The sequence below is a fragment of the Helianthus annuus genome, chromosome 1 (genome assembly GCF_002127325.2).
Source record: "Helianthus annuus cultivar XRQ/B chromosome 1, HanXRQr2.0-SUNRISE, whole genome shotgun sequence".
NCBI classification, from domain to species: domain Eukaryota; kingdom Viridiplantae; phylum Streptophyta; class Magnoliopsida; order Asterales; family Asteraceae; genus Helianthus; species Helianthus annuus.
In genome coordinates this window covers 137,369,430-137,391,574 of record NC_035433.2, presented here as the reverse complement: position 1 = coordinate 137,391,574, position 22,145 = coordinate 137,369,430, and the positions used below count along the sequence as shown (strand labels likewise).

General features: G+C 38.6%; 1 protein-coding gene across 1 annotated transcript; it reads left to right on the top strand.

Moving 5' to 3' along the window:
- Positions 1-19,051: 19,051 nt before the first annotated feature.
- Positions 19,052-21,826, top strand: LOC110880061 (alpha-1,3-arabinosyltransferase XAT2). The gene is made up of 3 exons (XM_022128620.2): positions 19,052-19,179; positions 19,422-19,499; positions 20,469-21,826. The coding sequence occupies exons 2-3, from the start codon at positions 19,433-19,435 to the stop codon at positions 21,605-21,607; spliced, it is 1,206 nt and encodes a 401-aa protein (XP_021984312.2). The 5' UTR covers positions 19,052-19,179; positions 19,422-19,432; the 3' UTR covers positions 21,608-21,826.
- The last annotated feature ends 319 nt before the right edge of the window (positions 21,827-22,145 follow it).

The following is a 22,145-nucleotide window of genomic DNA, read 5'->3' as shown; positions in this document are numbered from 1 at the left end:
TTCGGAGCCGATAGTCGCAAAAGCTTTGACTTCAGTTCTGACCCGTTAAAGTATGAATTAGATATGTCTTAGGACTCTCTTAGGACCAGATTACATGATGGTATAACCCTCTGTGATCGGTTCGTTGTTTGTCCGAGTCTTTTACACATTTCCATTAAATGTTTAAAAGTTGACCGTAACGCCCTTTTTAATTTAAAACGATAATTTCGGACATGAGAAAGGATCATAACCTTAGTTACTGATTTCTAAGCATGTCCCTAAATTTCACGTCAATTCGAGGTCCAGAATAGGAGTTATGCTAAATAGCGCAAATTACGGAAACTTTAGTAATTAAATGGCGCAATTAACATAACGCCTATCTAAACCCGGATTTCGACACCAAACCTTTTACTCACTGATGTAAAATAATATTTTGGGATTTTTAAAGATTTTTAATTATTTTTAAACCTGCTCATAACCTGCGGTTATGGCAACGGTTCGGTAAATACCGAATACACCCTTTTCGGCCATAACTTGAGTTCTACAAGGTCTTTTGACGCGATTCCAGTTGCTACTGATTTTAAATAATAAATAAAGTATTTTAGACTTTATAAACTATTTGGGAAACTCTGATTTGCTGTAGAACTCAGAAACCTCTTTTATAATCTTTAAAAAGACCGAAATACCCCTACGGGGCATAATATGAACTTAAACTCGTTTCGGGCATTATGGAAGGTATCCTACTGATACCACAACCTCTTTAACGCATATTAACTTAGGAAACCAGTGTAGGACTCTTACGGTTACCCGTTACGCCTTTTTGCGCGCACGGTTCGGCTTATGTAACTAGTTTACATAAACTAGCCGAAACGGGTCAAACCATATTGTTTTGACCCCAAAATCCAGAGTGTGATTATTATACCCATATAAAACAAGTCTTCAAACTTGTTGGGTCAAAATCACATTCCATTCCCGGTTTTCGCCTTTCACGCGATTAAACCGTAACTATCCGTTGAAACTGACCGGTCTAAGCTACGGCTAAATTAAAGACCCGTTAGGATTCTAATATGTTATTTTAAAACCTTCGTTCCAGAATAGGAGACCAGTAAAAGCTATCTGCAATTTATTTCGATTAAGGATTTATACTTGCAAAGGTAAATACTTTTAACTTATTTTCCGTTATACGGACTTGGGTTACGGTATAGCATACCGCTTGATCGAGCACCAAATCTCCACCGTTGAGTGGGTAATTGAATAATTTGATTGGCTCGTTTAAACTGTCTTGATTACTTAAAGCCTTTGGGGGGGGGGTTAATGACCATGTCCCGGATATCCCTGGCATCATTTTACAAAATGGCCACGACCTAAGCGCGGAGTGTAGGCGTACACTCGTCAGTGCATAAATAGATCGATGTGGTGTGTCTATTGATCTTTAACCTGGACTAGATCCGGGCTACTGAACGCACAAGTAACATGTAATTCATTCACAAGATTATAATATTAAATAAATCTCCCAAGTTATAAAAGGTTAATCGTGCCTCTGTGCATTTTAATCAAAAGATATTTTGTGCCATGTGCATTCAAACCAATTTTCAATCATTTTCCAAAATGAGTCAGTTCAATGTATTTACCAGTGTAAACTGACGTATTTTTCCAAAAAGATTAAATGCAGGTACTAAACGTAATTGGCTGGCTATAGCTCCTTAGCATCTTAAAGAGTCTCGCAAGCTTATGATGCCTTCGTCTGTTGAACAATACTTTTATTACTATTTTGATCCCCTGTGGATTTTATTTCAACAATGGTGATACTTTTATATTACATTTAACGTTGAAATATATTTACCTTTATGCTTCCGCTGTGCATTTATATATTGTTTGGTTTGACTATATTGTTGCCAACTATGTCACGGTAATCCCCCATCGGGCCCACCAGTGAGACACGTGGAAATCGGGGTGTGACATGTGTGCAAAATGCAACATATAAATTATATCAAATAAGGCATAAAACTAACCTTTTTTTAGTACTAATGTTGGAAAAAGTGAGCTTTTGTCTTCCTTTTGTATTTTCAGGACTAAAAGAGCTTAAACGAACAAAAGAAGCAAAAATGCAGCCAAATCTAACAATAATACAAGAAAATGAATAAACGTGGTGTGCTCGACAACATTTTCCCAAGCAAAAACAAGAGATCAGAGGCAGAACACGCCCTGTGCTCAATGAACACAGGGGCGTGCCCAAGTGTCTGCACAAAAGACAAAGTTGTAGAAGCTTCTATCACCCAACACGGGGGCGTGTTCACTGGACACAGGGCCGTGGTCAACGCAAAGATTCGTAGAATCTAAGCAAATCTTGATAGTACATATACGCTTCTGCACACGGGGTCGTGCCCAGCGGACACGGGGGCGTGGTCAACTAATGCAAACAAACTGCAATTAATGAAGAAAGAGAAGATGAGTGGACATGGGGTCGTGCCCAATGGACACGGGGCCGTGTCCGGGCTTCTGTGCAAGTTATAAATAGGGGTGATTGGCTCACTTGCAAACCATCCCATGGCAAACCACCTCTCTCACACTTCACCCACCCACCACCACCATCACAACCATCATCCATCATCCATCATCCATCATAGAGTGTGTGTAGTAGTCTCGGGATCCAAGATTGATAGTAAGAGTTCTTGACAATCAAAGGCCATGTTTGCTTAAGTCACTTACATCACTTGGTGAAGACAAGCATTTAGTGTAATACTTTTTATTTTTAATCTTTTCACACTTTTTATTTGGTTGTGTATTAATGACTTTAATAACTAGTTTCTTATGTTGACGGTGAAACTTCCTTATCATTTGTTTGTGGTGTCTTGGCGTTATTTTACTGTCTATATAAAATAAAAGATTTACACCATTCATATCTCCACGGTCTATATGGAGATATGTTGGCTACCTGGTCGGGGGTTAAGGGAATGGTTTGGTAAGCGTCTTGCTTGTTCAGTGTATAGATCCTGCAAGGACCTGGGTCAAGCTTAGTAGGACCTCCTTCAATACCCACTGGTATTGGATGGAGGGGGTTCGAATTTCTTGATCCCCTCATATGTAAACTACTATTAATATATTAACCCGGCTACTTAGGATTGTATCCCTGCTGACTCATGTTGGACCGGTTACGTGACCCTAAACAGTCAAGTTGAGTAGTTCATCATCATTTACAAAGGCGGAATCAATGCAAACAATGTCAAACAGCTTGTTTCCTTTCAATCCTTTACTTTACTGATTAATCCTGAGCTTTTACACAGTCAAATAACAGACGGACAACACCTCGGCTCAGAAACACTCACCAGATTCCGCTCCAAATGAACACACCACTCACACATATATAGACAAGCTGATTTCGCTTGAAACAGGTTCAAGCGGAATCACCAAGTTGGTGGTTCAAGCGGAATCACAAACTATCTTGATTTCGCTTGAAATAAGTTCAAGCGGGATCACATGAATAACCCACTTTTCTTGTTTCCAAACTTAATCTAACCTATCTAGACCTAAGACTCGATTAAGACATAGTAAACAGACATTCGGTGCACCAACAGATTCCCCCTTGGATGTTGACGAAGTCTTCGACGTCGAGTCTTCATTCTTGGTCTCTTTCCAAATTTGTCTTGTTATTGTAAAAGCATTCTCTTCATAGGTTTACGATCTCATCCTAACTCTATCTTTAATCTTCCAATCTCCCATTTGACTGTTGATCCAGATTTTTGACTCCCCCTTTCACAGACTCCCCCTCTCGGTATGCTGGGACTTGAAATCTGGTTCAAACTTTGACTTTTTGGTGCCGTGGGGATTTTGAAATCCACAACCTGTTTCTCAAACATATAACATTAATCTATTGATTTTCAACAATAAATCTCATAATCAATCAGTTTTAGAAATTCACTCAAGTATTCAGATCCAAGTTAATGACCCTGATTACTCAATTAATCTACCAAGTCCAACTTAATGACCTTGGTTGATTTCAGACAAAACAAACTGATTTAGTTCAAGAATTTTCAATTAATTTAAGAAAATAACAAGTTTCAAGTTAGTGAACTTGTTTTTTACTTTTCATCAATCATATTTTAATCAAAATAAGCTCTCCTCATCCTCCAGTCCAGAAACTTCCTGCATCTGCTTCAACTTTGAGAATCAGACAATCAACTTACTACTCTGGTTTGTCGGAAAATAAAGCAGAAATGAAAAATCTTTTTGGATTTTCTAGATAGTTTCTAAACTAAGAATGAAATACAGAAACTTAAATGTAATGAAAGTAAACTATTTACAAACATATTTTTGGTGAGCGTGTTAGGGAATCATATCAATTATCAGATAAGTTACAAGTACCATTAAGCTTTATCGATATGTTGATCCACTTAAATTCTCACACAATTTTCAATCTGTTCAGGATACGAATTAGGTGAAATAAGAACTTAAACTCATTCATGTGTCCCACCTCTTGAATATACTCCCGTATCCAGATCCCAATATTCAGTCTTACAGGTGAATATACCACAGATGATATCTGTAAGGGGTTAGATGCAAAACCGTGAGAGCTCAGGTCAGAACTTCCGTTCAGCAGAGAGATGACGGTTCGACTTTCAGTGTGTCCCCTTTAGAGGATCTTTTTTACAACAGCAATGATTATCAATTTTATTGTTTAATCATTAATGTTGAGGGTTGCGCTATGTTTCAAGCAATGCGGAAAGTATTATTCGTGTGACAACCCGACTTCTTGAGGTTAGTATTATCCTATTCCCCGACTCCTTTGTTGTATTTACATATCCTAGATCAGTGTGTTAGTGAGTATATGTTGCAAACCTGTACTTGTTAATGAGTAACGTATTGGAATACTGGATTTTGCTAAGACATCTTTCAACCAAAGATCCTTCGACCGAAAGGTCCAACCTTCGAAGGATCATATAACCGAAAGATCCAGCCTTCGAAGGATCACGAAACATAACCTTCGACCCAAGATCTATCCTTCGACCCAGGATAGGACCCTTCGACAATCCTTCGGACTAAGAAGGATCCTTCGAGCCAAGACCCAATCCTTCGATGTGAGGCCTTAACTTTCGGCCCAACTCGTTACCGGCCCAAACCCCCACCTATATTAAACAGCAGTTACGTAGAAGGCATAGAGTCAATCGAACAATTCCAAACCCTAGAAACCTTTTGGGCGACGGCAGAAATCAGGAACCTCCTGTTGTGTTCATCATCATATTCTCATCCATCATTCGGTTAGTATAATCCTTTGCATATTGTTCCTATGTGATGCTCTCAATTACATGATCTTGTTTGATAGATAGTTCATGCATGGAGCTAGGGTTTAACAGGTAGGTGATTGATTGACGATTTCTGTGATATAATGTTGATTGATGTTATTGTTCCACGTTCTTGTTTCAATCGATTAGGGTTAATTTGGTGAATGGGTTCGGGTCGTTGTAGAACCGGACTAGGGTTAATCGGTTGTATTCTAGCCAATCGGATAGGCTATTGATTATTGTTGTTCGGTTATCATGATCTGTTTGAACATTACATCGTACATTAGAGCACAAGTATGCACTCATTCACACACGTTCACAGACCGACTCCTGGTGAAAACACAAAACGTGATTGCTGGATCGTATGATTAGGGTTTCTGTAACCGAAAGATGCTGTAATTGATTGTTAATTGTTAAGTGTAACCGAAAGATAACTGTGGTAGTCGAAGGATAACTGGCACGTTCGAAACATAGCAATTGGTTCGAAACATAGCAGTTGGTTCGAAACATATCTGTTGTGATCGAAAGATGAGTGTACCGAAACATATATATATTATGATCGAAAGATGAGTGTATCGAAACATATCCGTTGTGTTCGAAAGATGAGTGTACCGAAACATAACTGTTGTTGTCGAATGATAACTGTGAATCGAAAGATGACTAATGTGTCGAATGATTAAATGAGAAATGATACGTGTTGTGCTTGTATGCAAACTGACTGTTATGTGTAACTATCATAGGGCTTGGTAAATCACTGTTGTTAAAAGAGTAATTAATTCTACCGAGCAATCCCAGGTGAGTTCACTACATTCGAGCATGCGTCCCAGTGGTTGGGGACAGTCAGTGGGTATTCCATGGGGGGAATGAGTCTTTGGGTAAAAACGAGTATATTGGTTAATATTCTCACCTATCATCATTTGTAAGTCCCTCATCGGGTATTAGTTAGTAGCGCTACTTAGGTTTGGCACCCTCACCCCGTGCCTGTAGAGGACGGAGGTGAACTAATGACCCAGTCTGGCCCAGTACTAGATAGGAGTACGTGGGAAGGGCAGTCATGTATTTCAGGAGCCGTCCGTGTTTGGAAATGAGATATTAACAATATTACTTGCATTGGGTATTGAACTATTTTATATACAACGGGTAATCAAACGTTTTCTAAAACTGTGAACTCGCCAGCTTTGTCTGATACACGTGTTACATGCTCGCAGGTCCTTAGGTACTTGGAAAGCAGGAACTTGCTGGCTGGAGGGCGCGAGTGGTCATGGTTGCTTGATGGATTTATTATTAGACATTTGTTTACTATGATTGATTGGATAACATTTATATTACGATACATTAACGCTTCCGCTAAACTTATGGTTTTTGAATAACTTATGTTGGGATTTCAGTATCTTTAAATAATGAAGTTTTATTTCAAACTTGTGATTCAATGTAATTGGTGGCTCATTGCTAGTCGTCACACGCCTAGCAGGGACACTCCCTAGGTGGTAATTTTGGGGGTGTGACAGTTTGGTATCAGAGCCACTGGTTATAGTGAATTGGTTTTAAAAATGTTTTATAAAACCAGACTATAACTGAACTGATACGACATACTGATACGACATGGACCATGACACTCAGCTCCAGGCAGCAAGGTTCGTCTCTTGTTTACTATTGTATAATACAGTTAGTACATACTCATGATTGATATCACACTCGAACGCACACATGCCATTACAATACGAATTATTATGCTACCTGTCCATACTACGTGTTTTTAAGAGTAGGACTCTTCTTGTGTTTACATGATCTATGTTGTGATATCGACGGTCGTACTGTATGAATTAGGGGAAACCTTCTAACATGAGTAGGGAGGAACTGAGATAAGCATGCAAATCAGGTTATTATTATGGGTGCACACATAATAACAACGTGGGGTGCATGTGAGTCCCAGTAAATCTCGACTAGTGTGAAAAAGGAATCCCGCGTTGTTAGTCAATGTTGTATTAGAACCTCGAAAACTGTGAATACTATAGCAATACTTGACATTCGCCTGAAATGGTCTGTTAATTTGTTACTTCTTCCCATACTTATAGAATCATGAACGGACGTGGTGGAGGTCGTCGTGGTGGACGCGGTGGGCGTGGTGGAGGCCGCGGTGGCGGACAAGGCGAAATCCATATGACTCAAGCTGAGCTAGAGGCATTACTCAACGCCCAGGTGGCTGCAGCCTTGGCAGCTTATCAGGCTGGTATGACATGTACCAGACATTCTTTCCTTTGAATCGTGAACTTGAGTCTTACTTGTTGGTTTATTTTCTTTCGTTAATAGGTCAGCCGGCGCCACAAAACCAGCCTCACCCACCGGTCTGCACTTTTAAAACTTTCATGGATTGCAAGCCACAGACCTTCAGTGGCACTGAAGGGGCTGTAGGACTTATACGCTGGTTCGAAAAGGCGGAGTCAGTGTTTGCGATATGTAACTGCCCAGTTGGGGATAGGGTAAAGTTTGCAGCAGGCACGCTTCAGGATGGTGCCTTGACCTGGTGGAATGCCCAGGTCCAACTGCTAGGTATTGAGGCGGCGAACGCCACTACGTGGGATGATTTCAAGGAACTGATGAGAGAGGAATATTGCCCTCGAGACGAGATACAGAAGTTAGAGAATGAGTACTACGATCTAAAAATGGTGGGGTCTGAAATTGAGGCGTATGTGAAGCGGTCGTACGAGTTAGCTGATTTGTGTCCGACTCTGTCCCGACCCATGTCCCGAAGAATCGAGTTGTTTATTAAGGGGTTACCTCCACGGGTGAAGGGTTTAGTTACAACGGCGAACCTCAATAACCTAACTCAGATTGTTAGATTGACGCATAAGATCGTTGACCAGGAAGTGGAGAGCGACTCATTGCCACCTCGTATTTCTAGCACTACCACAGCTGCCACTACTTCCACTGCATCTGCTGTTGATAGCAAACGTAAGTGGAACGAAGCGGACAAGGGGTCCAACTCTGCACAGCCTCAGAAGAAGACGGATACTGGCAGCACCCGCAGTTTCAGTCAGACGGCATCAGTAAATCAGAACTCGAGTAACAGATCAGGGCAGGGATCATATGCGGGGAAGCTACCCTTGTGCAGCAAGTGTGATTTTCATCACAAGGGGCAGTGTACTCGAGTTTGTTATCGGTGTAATCGACCGGGGCACAAGGCCAGGGATTGTAGGACCACACTTCCAGCTCAGCAGCAGCCAGCGCAGCAGGCGGGTAGGCAACAGCCTCAGCAAACTCAGGGTAATCAGAAAGGGTGTTATCAGTGTGGGGCCGAGGGGCACTTCAAGCGAGACTGCCCTCAGCTGAGACAGAACACAGGGGGTGGTAACGGGAATAACAATGCAGGGAACAACGGGGGTAATGTTGCGCGTGGGCGCGGGTTTATGCTGGGAGCTGGGGAAGCGCGGAACGACGGCAACGTGGTTACTGGTACGTTTTCAGTAAACGGTGTTATTGCTTCTATTTTATTTGATTCTGGTGCCGACTGGAGTTACGTGTCTTTAGAGTTTAGCTCCCAATTAGGGTTAAGTCCTACACTTCTTGTAATGAAACACATAGTAGAAATCGCAAATGGTAAAACAATCGAAGCTACACATGTTCTATTCGGGTGTAAAATCGATCTTCTGGGTCAAGTTTTCGACATTGACTTGATTCCTATTACTCTTGGAAGCTTCGACGTGATCGTTGGTATGGACTGGTTGTCCAAGTATCAAGCAGAGATTCTCTGCAAGGAGAAGATCATACGTGTTCCCCTTCCCAGTGGGGAATTTCTATCAGTTCAAGGTCATCGCAGCGGGACCCCAGTTAGCATTGTTTCGGCAATGAAGACTCAGAAGTATTTGCGTAAGGGCTATCCTGCTATATTAGCTCTTGTTACCGATTCATCGTCTGATGAAAGGAAGATCGAGGATCTTCCAGTTGTTCGGGAATATCCTGACGTATTTCCTGAGGAACTTCCTGGTTTACCTCCACATCGTCAGGTGGAATTCCAGATTGACCTCGCCCCAGCGGCAGCCCCAGTTGCTCGTGCTCCTTATCGTCTTGCGCCAGGAGAACTGCAGGAATTATCAAACCAACTCCAAGAGCTGTTGGATAGGGGTTTCATCCGACCTAGCTCTTCCCCCTGGGGAGCCCCAGTCTTATTTGTGAAGAAGAAGGACGGGTCCTTACGAATGTGTATAGATTATCGCGAGCTCAACAAGATGACGATCAAAAACCGTTATCCTTTGCCTCGTATTGACGACCTGTTTGACCAGTTACAAGGGTCGAGCTTTTACTCTAAGATCGACTTAAGGTCTGGTTATCATCAAGTGCGAGTCAGAGAGGAAGACGTTCCCAAAACCGCGTTTCGGACGCGATACGGTCACTATGAGTTCTTGGTTATGCCATTCGGGTTAACCAACGCACCAGCGGTTTTCATGGACCTCATGAACCGCGTGTGCAAGCCATACCTTGACGACTTCGTTATCGTTTTTATTGACGACATTCTAATTTACTCCAAGAACAAGGAGGATCACGAGCGGCACCTACGCCTTATCCTAGAACTCCTGAGGAGGGAGCAGTTGTACGCAAAGTTTTCTAAGTGTGATTTTTGGATACGGGAGGTACATTTTCTGGGGCATATAGTCAATGAGGTAGGCATACATGTGGATCCTGCCAAAGTTGACGCCATTAGAAATTGGGCGGCACCAAAGAACCCTTCGGAGGTGCGGCAATTTCTCGGTCTAGCAGGGTATTATCGCCGTTTCATTCAGAACTTCTCAAAGATTGCACAGCCACTCACCTCGTTAACACAGAAGAAAGTAGTTTACTCTTGGGGGACGAAACAGGAGGATGCTTTCCAGCTTTTGAAACAAAGGTTATGCAGCGCACCAATCTTATCTCTACCGGATGGCACTGAGGATTTTGTAGTTTATTGTGATGCTTCGATTCAGGGTCTCGGTTGCGTGTTGATGCAACGCGAGAAAGTGATAGCTTACGCTTCTCGACAGTTGAAGGTTCACGAGAGGAACTACACGACACATGACTTGGAGTTAGGAGCAGTAGTGTTTGCGCTAAAGATCTGGAGGCACTATTTATACGGTACGAAATGCACAATCTACACCGACCACAAGAGCCTTCAGCATATCTTCGACCAAAGAGAATTGAATATGCGACAGCGTCGTTGGGTAGAATTGTTCAATGATTACGAGTGTGCCATCAAATATCACCCAGGTAAAGCTAACGTTGTGGCGGATGCACTTAGCCGCAAAGAAACGAAACCTAAACGCGTTCGCGCATTACAGCTCACTATCCATTCCAGCCTTCCTGATAGGATTCGTACGGCCCAGACTGAGGCATTGAAGGAAGAGAACATTAAAACTGAGGGTTTGCGCGGTATGGAAAAACAGTTTGAACAGAGATCTGACGGTATCTACTACATCATGGGAAGAGTATGGGTTCCTCTGTTTGGTGATCTTAGAGAACTTGTAATGGATGAAGCACACAAGTCACGATATTCTATTCACCCGGGATCGGACAAGATGTATCACGATCTTAAGGTTATGTATTGGTGGCCGAATATGAAAGCCCTCATCGCCACGTACGTGAGTAAATGCTTAACTTGTGCTAGAGTTAAAGCGGAACACCAGAAGCCTTCGGGTCTACTACAGCAGCCAGAAATACCTAAGTGGAAGTGGGAACAGATCGCTATGGATTTCGTTACTGGATTACCAAGAACTCAGGCTGGAAATGACACTATATGGGTGATTGTTGATCGACTCACGAAATCGGCACATTTTCTAGCAATCAAGGAAACAGATAAGTTTTCGCAGCTTGCAGCAGTATATCTTAAGGAGGTAGTTGCTCGGCACGGAGTGCCAACTTCTATCATCTCAGATCGAGATCCGCGCTTTACTTCTGAATTATGGCAGTCTATGCACAAATTGTTCGGTTCGAAACTTGATATGAGCACCGCTTACCACCCACAGACGGATGGTCAGAGTGAGCGCACTATTCAGACACTTGAAGACATGCTGCGGGCATGTGTGATCGATTTTGGGAAGGGATGGGAAAGACACTTGCCGTTAATAGAGTTCTCCTACAACAACAGCTACCACACAAGTATTCAGGCAGCTCCGTTCGAAGCATTGTATGGGCGGAAATGTCGTTCTCCTCTCTGTTGGGCGGAAGTAGGTGACAGTCAACTCACAGGTCCTGAACTCATTCTGGAAACTTCGCAAAATATAGCTCGGATAAGGGATCGTATGGCAGCAGCGCGTGATCGTCAGAAAAGTTATGCTAACAAGCGTAGAAAGCCTTTAGAGTTCGAAGTTAATGATCGGGTTATGTTGAAAGTTTCACCGTGGAAGGGCGTTGTACGCTTTGGGAAGCGTGGCAAGCTTAATCCACGTTACATTGGGCCATTCAAAATTCTTGAGCGGATCGGTAAAGTCGCTTACAGACTCGAGTTACCTGCGGAATTAGGTAATGTTCACAATGTCTTTCATGTTTCGCAACTAAAGAAGTGTCTGGTTGATGAGACACTGGTTGTGCCATTTCAAGAGCTCAAGTTGGATGACAAGCTGCAGTTTGTTGAAGAGCCTATTGAAATCATGGATCGGGAGGTCAAGGTGCGTAAACACAGTCGAATTCCGATTGTTAGGGTTCGTTGGAATTCAAGGCGTGGACCGGAGTTCACGTGGGAACGCGAGGATCAGATGAAACTAAAGTACCCTCACCTCTTTCCCAAAGACAAGGCAGAGTCAAGCAAAACTAGTGAATCTCGGGACGAGATTCCTCTTCAAGTTGGGGATGATGTAACACCTGAGGAAAATCCGCAACAATCTTGAATCGTCACTTCACTCTCTTGTACCTGCTTGCCAAATTTCGGGACGAAATTTCTTTCAAGTTGGGGATGATGTGACAACCCGACTTCTTGAGGTTAGTATTATCCTATTCCCCGACTCCTTTGTTGTATTTACATATCCTAGATCAGTGTGTTAGTGAGTATATGTTGCAAACCTGTACTTGTTAATGAGTAACGTATTGGAATACTGGATTTTGCTAAGACATCTTTCAACCAAAGATCCTTCGACCGAAAGGTCCAACCTTCGAAGGATCATATAACCGAAAGATCCAGCCTTCGAAGGATCACGAAACATAACCTTCGACCCAAGATCTATCCTTCGACCCAGGATAGGACCCTTCGACAATCCTTCGGACTAAGAAGGATCCTTCGAGCCAAGACCCAATCCTTCGATGTGAGGCCTTAACTTTCGGCCCAACTCGTTACCGGCCCAAACCCCCACCTATATTAAACAGCAGTTACGTAGAAGGCATAGAGTCAATCGAACAATTCCAAACCCTAGAAACCTTTTGGGCGACGGCAGAAATCAGGAACCTCCTGTTGTGTTCATCATCATATTCTCATCCATCATTCGGTTAGTATAATCCTTTGCATATTGTTCCTATGTGATGCTCTCAATTACATGATCTTGTTTGATAGATAGTTCATGCATGGAACTAGGGTTTAACAGGTAGGTGATTGATTGACGATTTCTGTGATATAATGTTGATTGATGTTATTGTTCCACGTTCTTGTTTCAATCGATTAGGGTTAATTTGGTGAATGGGTTCGGGTCGTTGTAGAACCGGACTAGGGTTAATCGGTTGTATTCTAGCCAATCGGATAGGCTATTGATTATTGTTGTTCGGTTATCATGATCTGTTTGAACATTACATCGTACATTAGAGCACAAGTATGCACTCATTCACACACGTTCACAGACCGACTCCTGGTGAAAACACAAAACGTGATTGCTGGATCGTATGATTAGGGTTTCTGTAACCGAAAGATGCTGTAATTGATTGTTAATTGTTAAGTGTAACCGAAAGATAACTGTGGTAGTCGAAGGATAACTGGCACGTTCGAAACATAACACTTGGTTCGAAACATAGCAGTTGGTTCGAAACATATCTGTTGTGATCGAAAGATGAGTGTACCGAAACATATATATATTATGATCGAAAGATGAGTGTATCGAAACATATCCGTTGTGTTCGAAAGATGAGTGTACCGAAACATAATTGTTGTTGTCGAATGATAACTGTGAATCGAAAGATGACTAATGTGTCGAATGATTAAATGAGAAATGATACGTGTTGTGCTTGTATGCAAACTGACTGTTATGTGTAACTATCATAGGGCTTGGTAAATCACTGTTGTTAAAAGAGTAATTAATTCTACCGAGCAATCCCAGGTGAGTTCACTACATTCGAGCATGCGTCCCAGTGGTTGGGGACAGTCAGTGGGTATTCCATGGGGGGAATGAGTCTTTGGGTAAAAACGAGTATATTGGTTAATATTCTCACCTATCATCATTTGTAAGTCCCTCATCGGGTATTAGTTAGTAGCGCTACTTAGGTTTGGCACCCTCACCCCGTGCCTGTAGAGGACGGAGGTGAACTAATGACCCAGTCTGGCCCAGTACTAGATAGGAGTACGTGGGAAGGGCAGTCATGTATTTCAGGAGCCGTCCGTGTTTGGAAATGAGATATTAACAATATTACTTGCATTGGGTATTGAACTATTTTATATACAACGGGTAATCAAACGTTTTCTAAAACTGTGAACTCGCCAGCTTTGTCTGATACACGTGTTACATGCTCGCAGGTCCTTAGGTACTTGGAAAGCAGGAACTTGCTGGCTGGAGGGCGCGAGTGGTCATGGTTGCTTGATGGATTTATTATTAGACATTTGTTTACTATGATTGATTGGATAACATTTATATTACGATACATTAACGCTTCCGCTAAACTTATGGTTTTTGAATAACTTATGTTGGGATTTCAGTATCTTTAAATAATGAAGTTTTATTTCAAACTTGTGATTCAATGTAATTGGTGGCTCATTGCTAGTCGGCCTAGCAGGGACACTCCCTAGGTGGTAATTTTGGGGGTGTGACAATTCGGGGACTAGGTCAGAACTTCCATTCAGCAGAAGTCCCGGAATAATACCCCAGATATCACTGAGTATAAAGACCTAGTATTTCGGAAAGAGGAATCTTTCAAATGAGATTTCAGGTGTTACCTATATATCCAAGTAGTGTTCCCCACGAAATAAGTAAGTAAAGATTTATGTTTATATCCCGAACAAACCTACTAAATGTGTAAAAACCTATCGACACATTATCAGTGAGACTGTTTAACGCTTTATACTATACAAATCTTTAGCGTACAGTAACTGTCAAACCGATGTACTTTTTTAATTTTTTTTCAGCAAATTAATATATTAAAATTAATATCTACTACAAAAACACCAATTTATATAATAAAATTAAATTGAAATCATAAAATATTATGTCAATTTCTATTTTCAAGTTATATTTATGACATAAAATTACACTCCTAATCAAATTTTTGACATAAAACATATTGTAAAAATATAATTTTAATATAAATCAGTTAAACGGGTCAACCCGCCAACCCGACCGGGTTGACCCGAACCTGACCCGTTTAGCTAAATGGCTTTGCGGGTTCAACCTGAAACTGACCCGAACCCGTTTAGACTAAGCCCAAACCCGCAAATTTCGTGTTAGGTTCGTGTTGTGTTTTCGGGTCGTGTCAGAAATTCACACCCCTAAGAAAGGGTTGTAAGAGTTGGAAGAGGTGGGAAGACATTGGACCGTGTCTGCCTGGGGAAGAGGACGCGCAGAGGTTTGAACACATTTTTTAATGATATGTCTTCTAGAAAACAAACAGTCTGAAGAGCTAAACGTCTGCGCGTGATCTATGCGGCGCAGACATAAGAGGTCAGAAGAGGTTTTTCTGAAAAACAAACACCCCAAAAGTGTATCAAAAAGGTTGGCGAATTCACAGTTTCAGTTTTAAAGTCAAGTAAGTTTCAAATACATTAGTTCATTCAAAACATTTCATGGGTAGCTAACCCATGGTTAAGCCACTAAACCGTGTAGTATCGGGTACTTGACTGTAGTAAGTTTGATTGTACCAAGAACTATGATCTCACAAGGCTGAAATTATATGTAAGAAATTATAGTTATAAAAATGAATTTGTGAAACAATTTTGTTTAATGTATTTATTTAAAATATTAAAAAGTAGAGACAAACCTTATCCAAGAGCATAATATCACGGAAATTGGAAAACGGATGCTTCACTAAAAAGTCATCCGCAACGCTTATGCTTCCAGATGAACCAACTGATTTCTGACCATTAGAAGATGTTTTACATATCTTCTCAACAAACCTGTTTACAATAATGGAAGCAAAAAAAGTTAACAACATCAATAAGTAGTTCATATTATTTTATAAACTGTTTACTTTGTTCTAAATGAACGAATCTCCTCTATGTCAGCATTGATAAACAGCCTTGTTATATGGAAAGCATTAGATAACGTTGTCTTCCCTGTGTAAAAAAATTAATATCAGATATTAGGATATTCAAGTTCGTAAATCATAAAAAAAATTTATAAAATTTAAAAAGTATTTAATGAGTTAATACCTTTATACTTGTTGAAACTACCAAACTGCACAAGCAGAACAACATGAACTTCTTCTTTATGGCTCTGAATGTAACCAAACATCTCATCACAGTACTCATCCCATAAAGTGCAGTTTAACTTGATACCTCTACATAAATAGAAATTAAACATATCAGAGGATATCATGTAATAAAAAATATATAACACTACAGTTACAATGAAATTAAATTAGAATTTAATTAATAGACTTTTCATCCAGCAATTGCAAGTTCATGTATTTGCTATCTTTTCCCATCTTCGTTTTGGTCATCTCTGGTTCAGACCACTCATCTACATATCCAATAAAATCTGACAAAAAAAAAATTGATTAATAAAAAATGTAATCAACACAAAAAATAAAAATTTAAAAAATAATCTATATTTATATATTTCTTAATTTAGGATGTTGTTATTATATATGATGAAGTACAAACCAACTCGATACTTGACATCGACTTCACCGACTTTAATGGACTCAAAAGATGCTAACCGAATACCATATAAACTTCCATCAAAGTTCTCACACTTTTTAACAGATGTATCAAAGTTTAAGCTAATAGCATGTTCCTTATCAAAGTGTTTGAAATTTGACTTAATGACAGAAAGTTGAGATTTATAAATGTAATAAGACTCGTTTTTATTAAGCAAAAATTCATGTTTTTTCATAAACTTGCTCCAAACAGTTGCCTGCATCCTGGTACCCTAATAAAAAAACCAAAATAAAAATGGTAAGTATAGACAACAATATAAAAATTAAGCTACATTTTAAAAAGCAAATGACATTCAAACCAACCTGCTCATCCATGACCACCATTTCAATACCAAGGGTTTCTCCTTCTCTCTTTGGATTCACACGAATCCAAAGTCTTAAAACCTTGATTTTGATGGTAAACAGCTTGGATCTCCAATCAAGATTGTTTAACAAAGTAACATTACTTTCATCCATTTGTATGAGATATGAGCCGAACTGAGAAGATTAATGTTATAAAATAATTCGTAATTGAATCAAATGAATTTATTAACTAAATATATATATATATATATATATATATATACAAATTTCGTTTACTTATTTTTGTAAAGTTGAAAAAGATATTAGTATTTTTAGAAATGGATTTACATTAGTATACAAAATTGTGACCGAAATTAAAGACATTAGTTTTTTTAGAAATGGATTTACATTTCTAAAAAAAACTACAAATCACAAAAAGTTTTTTTGATTCTTACTTATATTACTTATAAAATAAAACAATAATCATTTACTTAAATCAACAAATCACAATACAATAAAATGCAATAAGTACACTCTATAGCAATGCATGCAATAGTGGCGGACCCAGGAATTTTTTCCTGGGGGTGCGAAATATTTTCAAAGATTTTAGACCCCCAACTGTATAAAAATATCGGTTCATAGCGGATCGGGTACGATCATGTAAGACAAAAGAACATTAAACTAAAATTTATAAATAATCAAAAACACGTCAAACGTCATTACAAATTACAATCGCATTTAAAATTGTGCCCTAAAGGTTTTTTTTTTTAAATATATCCAAAATATCATCTAAAGATACTAAACACTCCATAAGTTCATTGCATTCTTACTCATTGTTCCTAACACATATAATTTGCTCCATAAGTTCATAAAACAACACTAAACACTTAAACAAAATAAACAATCATGTTCAACCATAGCCCATAACTTTCAATTATATTTTTAAACATTCAAGCCCTGATATTAAGGGCATGTTTGGCTAAGCTTTTCAAAACAACTTATTGGCTTATTGACTTATCCAAAAAACCAATAAGTTGTTTTTGTGTTTGGCTAAGCCAAAAGTCCTTTTAGAAATGGCTTTTTGCAAAAAAGAAAAAGGAGGTTTCAAGAAGTCACAATATTGTGACTTTTTGGCCAGCTTTTAACTTTTCAAACTACAAATTACCAATATATCCCTTCTTTACCCCCTTATGTCTAAAAGAATGCCCATTTTAGTCATTTTACATCAATAAGCTAATCCAAACACTTTTTTTTAAAACTCCTTTTCAAAAAGTCCTTTTCAAAAAGTCCTTTTCCAAAAGTCCCTTTTAACTATAATAAGCTTAGCCAAACATGCCCTAAATGTTGATTACTTGTAACTAATCATTTAAACAAACAAAACTATAAATAAAACAACAAAATCATTTAACTACAAGTCTAGAACAACAAAAAAAGTCAAAAAAATATATATATATATATAAAGATTAAACCCTTACACATCTATATTTTCTCCTAATAATCACATAAAACAAAATAAATAAATAAATAAATAAATAAATAAATAAACCATACTAGTTCTATATTGGAATTCTGACGTAATATGGGTCGGTCCAACTGGAATTTTGGTTTTTCTGGTAAAAAAAGGCACCAGGTCGTGAGCAGTGGCGTCAAGTCGCTGGGAGTTTTTTTGGGGGCGGGATTTGAAAATGGAATAAGTGGATGGGTTTGGGTTATTTGAAAATGGGTTTAGGCTTGTGTTAATAAAAATTGATTGCAGATTGGGCTGATTGGATTAAATAATTAAGTGAATAAGTGGTTAATAATATCTTTTTATAAGTGAGGCGGTTGAAAATTTTCAAGGGGTGCTGGTGAAAAATTCCAAGGGGTACAGTCGGGATTTCCGGCGAAAAATAACACTAAAAAAATATTTTTTTATGGGGTGCGCCCGCCCACCCTTGGCTTAGGGTGGGTACGCCCCTGGCATGCAAACAACACCAAGTAAGGTTTGTCACCAAAAGACTAAGAAAATATGACCAATAACTTGAAATTATAATAAATTTGTAGTTTATTTTATAATTGGACAAAAATTAATTAATCGGTGTAGTTTACATTCGATATTTTCGGAATTTTTTTGTAATAGGTTGTAGTTAATTTTGGAATTTATTTATTAAAGTTATTCAAAAGTATACACGTTATTTAGTCGCATATTGATAAAAAAATTAAACAACAATAAAGTATTCAATAGGTTGATATTGATGTGTATATATGTAACTAACAAGTCATTTGTTTTTTATACAAAGTCTAAAACCACCTAATATCAGAGGTAGGTTAAATTATGAAGTCAACTATCAGATATACTGAAATCGTGGGGAGCAATCATTGATAAACAAATTCCTCATTATTCTTTCTTGCAGGCCACTTAAGATGTATATATATTGCTAGTTACACATATATGTTTATAGCTTTGATCACAACCGTATTGGCATTATGCAATACCACGATATATTTGCTCGAAGCTTCAGTCAACATGACCGAAAACGAGTTGGATATGGTGCCTTGGTTAATTGTCTTATAGTCGTATGCTGCTTGTGTGTCGTGTTCAAGTCATACCCGGGGCCTTCATATGTTTGTAAGTACTTGTAAACGTATCTTTTCGAATTTTATATATTGCTTGATTGCTTCACGTCGTAGTTTGGTGCAATGCATGATGCGTATGCATTTACACACGCGTACACGTATATACAGATTATACTTACACACGCGTACACACAAGAAAAAAACAAGTAACTAGATAGAAATTTACATAAATTTTGGTATTTTTTACACAGTTTGACGGTATTTTTTATAAATGAATTCTCTTGCTGTTTGTAGTACGATTGAGAATGATGATATTAGAGGAACTCGAATCGGTGATCATTACAGACACAACCAGAGAACTTGTAAGACCATGTAAGTAAGAAACTTCGTAAAGTTTATAGTTGTTACTATTAGTTTTGTTTCAATTTAAGATAATATAAGAAAACTTGATGGATTTTAATAGTTGTCAACTGTATGCACATATAACTGACGATTTACTAGTAACATATACGTTTGGTCATAATAATATCAAACGACATCAAAAACTAACAAACATAAATTATAGTTTTTCTACGAACAACAAATGATTTGGTAATACGTTGGTTATGGGTGTATATACAAAGTGCGCATTTAATACAAAATATATTTTAAGTAAAAATTCATAAGAACCGTACAAACAATTGAACATGGTGTATGAAAGCTAGACATATATATAGTGGAAGTGAAAAAGACGCCTAAATTCTCTATTCAAAATTTGTTTTGCTTTGAACTACACTTTACTTAAAATTGGTTATGTATTAAACGAGATCATTATTGATGTAACCATCATTAATATATAGAAAAGGTTCTACTGGGTAGGGATAGTGTACATTAATTCAGAAGTGTAAGAAGTGTATTATAACACTATATAACACCATATAAACACCGTATAACACCATATAACAATATATAACACTATACATCTATCATGGACATGGTGTTATATAGTGTTATAATACACTTCTCACACTTCTGGATTAATGTACAGGATCCTCTACCAGATTCTACTTTCCAGAAGTTAAAAGGGATTTATAAACTTCTTTCTTGAATTTCATGACATTGTCATATATAAATACCAAAAAAAAAATAAACATATTAATGATTTTATCTTTTTTTTAAACCAAAGAGAAATAATATTAATATGTAATTAAATTTAATAAAAAGAACCTAATAGTATTTATATTTTTATAGATGATTAGGTATCATTCAAATTTTGGTATAAATGGTTTTTATGAATCTATAAAGAATCAAAGATAGTTGTTGAGACAAAAAAAAAACTGACTTTAAAATGATGGTATATAGATGTTGAAACAAAGGAAAGAAAGCTAGTATGCAACACAATGAAACGAAGATCAGATACATGCCAGATGACCGGTGACATAAGGATTCACGGGAATTCCTCAACCATTTTCGTGTCAACATCGGATACCATAAACTCCTCGTGGACGATAAAGCCCTATGCGCGTAAAGGCGACAAAGGCGCGATGCAAAATATTACAAGTTTCACCATACAAACGATCCAAGAACAAGCCGAAACCATGCCCAAATGCACCAAGACTCACAATGTACCCGCCGTTGTCTTTTCGATTGGCGGGTATAGCGGGAACCACTTTCACGCCTTTTCAGACACCATCATGCCACTATACACAGCCTCTCGGAAGTTTAACCGAGAGGTGCGGTTTCTCGTGGCGGATAAAAAACCTTTATGGGCTAGCAAATTCCAAGAAATTTTGGACAAACTATCAAAGTATGAAGTCATTGACATTGATCATGAAAATGAAGTACATTGCTTTCCAAGTATGATACTCGGGCTCGAAAAAGACGATAAAAAAGAGCTAAACACGGACTCAATTCACAATTTCCGAAACTTCTTGAGAAGTTCTTATTCGTTGGAGCGATCCACCGCGATAAAACTAACCAACGGCTCGACTAGAAAGCCTCGGCTACTAATAGTTTCAAGGAAAAGAACCCGGACTTTTACTAATGTGAAAGATGTGGTTACCACCGCACGAGCCATGGGATTCGAGGTCATAGTGACCGAGATGAGCGCAAATCTAAAGCAGACATCGAGGCTCGTGAACTCGTGTGATGTGATGATGGGAGTTCATGGAGCAGGGCTAACCAACATAGTTTTTATGCCAGAAAATGGTGTGTTTATACAAGTGGTTCCATTGGGGAATATGGAGTGGATGGCTAAAACATTTTATGGTGAGCCTGCAAAGGGAATGGGATTGAGTTACTTGGAGTACAAGGTAAGCAAAGAGGAGAGTACTTTAACCGACCAGTATCCACTTAACCATTCAGTGTTCGACGATCCGTATTCGATACAAAGGCAAGGATGGGAAGCTTATAGATCTACATATATGGATAAACAAGATGTGAAGCTTGATGTCGTTAGGTTTAAAGAGACGTTGACGAAAGCGCTTGAACTACTTCGTTAGATAAATATAACACGCGTTTTGTTTTGGTTAGTCACGCGGTTAGCTATTGTTATGATAATGTCACGGTCCGGTCTTCGGTCCTTGTTTTTCTTCTTTTTATTATGGTTTCCTGTCCGGGCCGGTTTCTAATGTGTGCATAGTCCTAAGGAATGGCAAATGTGACAGGTTTTGGGGATATATACCCGTTTGTTAAAAAATACACATCAGGATTTTCAAGTATGTTTTATTTTTTTTGGCATGCCATTATGTTTTTTTAATGTGTAATTTTATGTTTTTAACAACTATAACAAATTAAAATATGATAAATTAGATACATATCATCACCACAAGTAAATGTTAAAATATATTAAAAATGTATCAAATCAAAGTAGTTCCATATTTCTCGAGTACTAAATGTACTTCTCATGTAGTTTGACAACCAAAATGTTCTTCTATCCCTAACTAGTCCTAGTGGGGATGCTTTCTTTACGTGTTTAAAAATTATCTACCACTTGAATCACATTTCTCACGGAACACTTTATTTATTGAATCTTGTGGC

Excerpts from the sequence above, each read along its gene's own strand:
- LOC110880061 (XM_022128620.2), top strand. The coding sequence starts at position 19,433 with ATGATGATATTAGAGGAACTCGAATCGGTGATCATTACAGACACAACC. Across the intron at positions 19,500-20,468 it reads CAGAGAACTTGTAAGACCAT|ATGTTGAAACAAAGGAAAGA; the intron begins GTAAGTAAGAAA and ends GATGGTATATAG.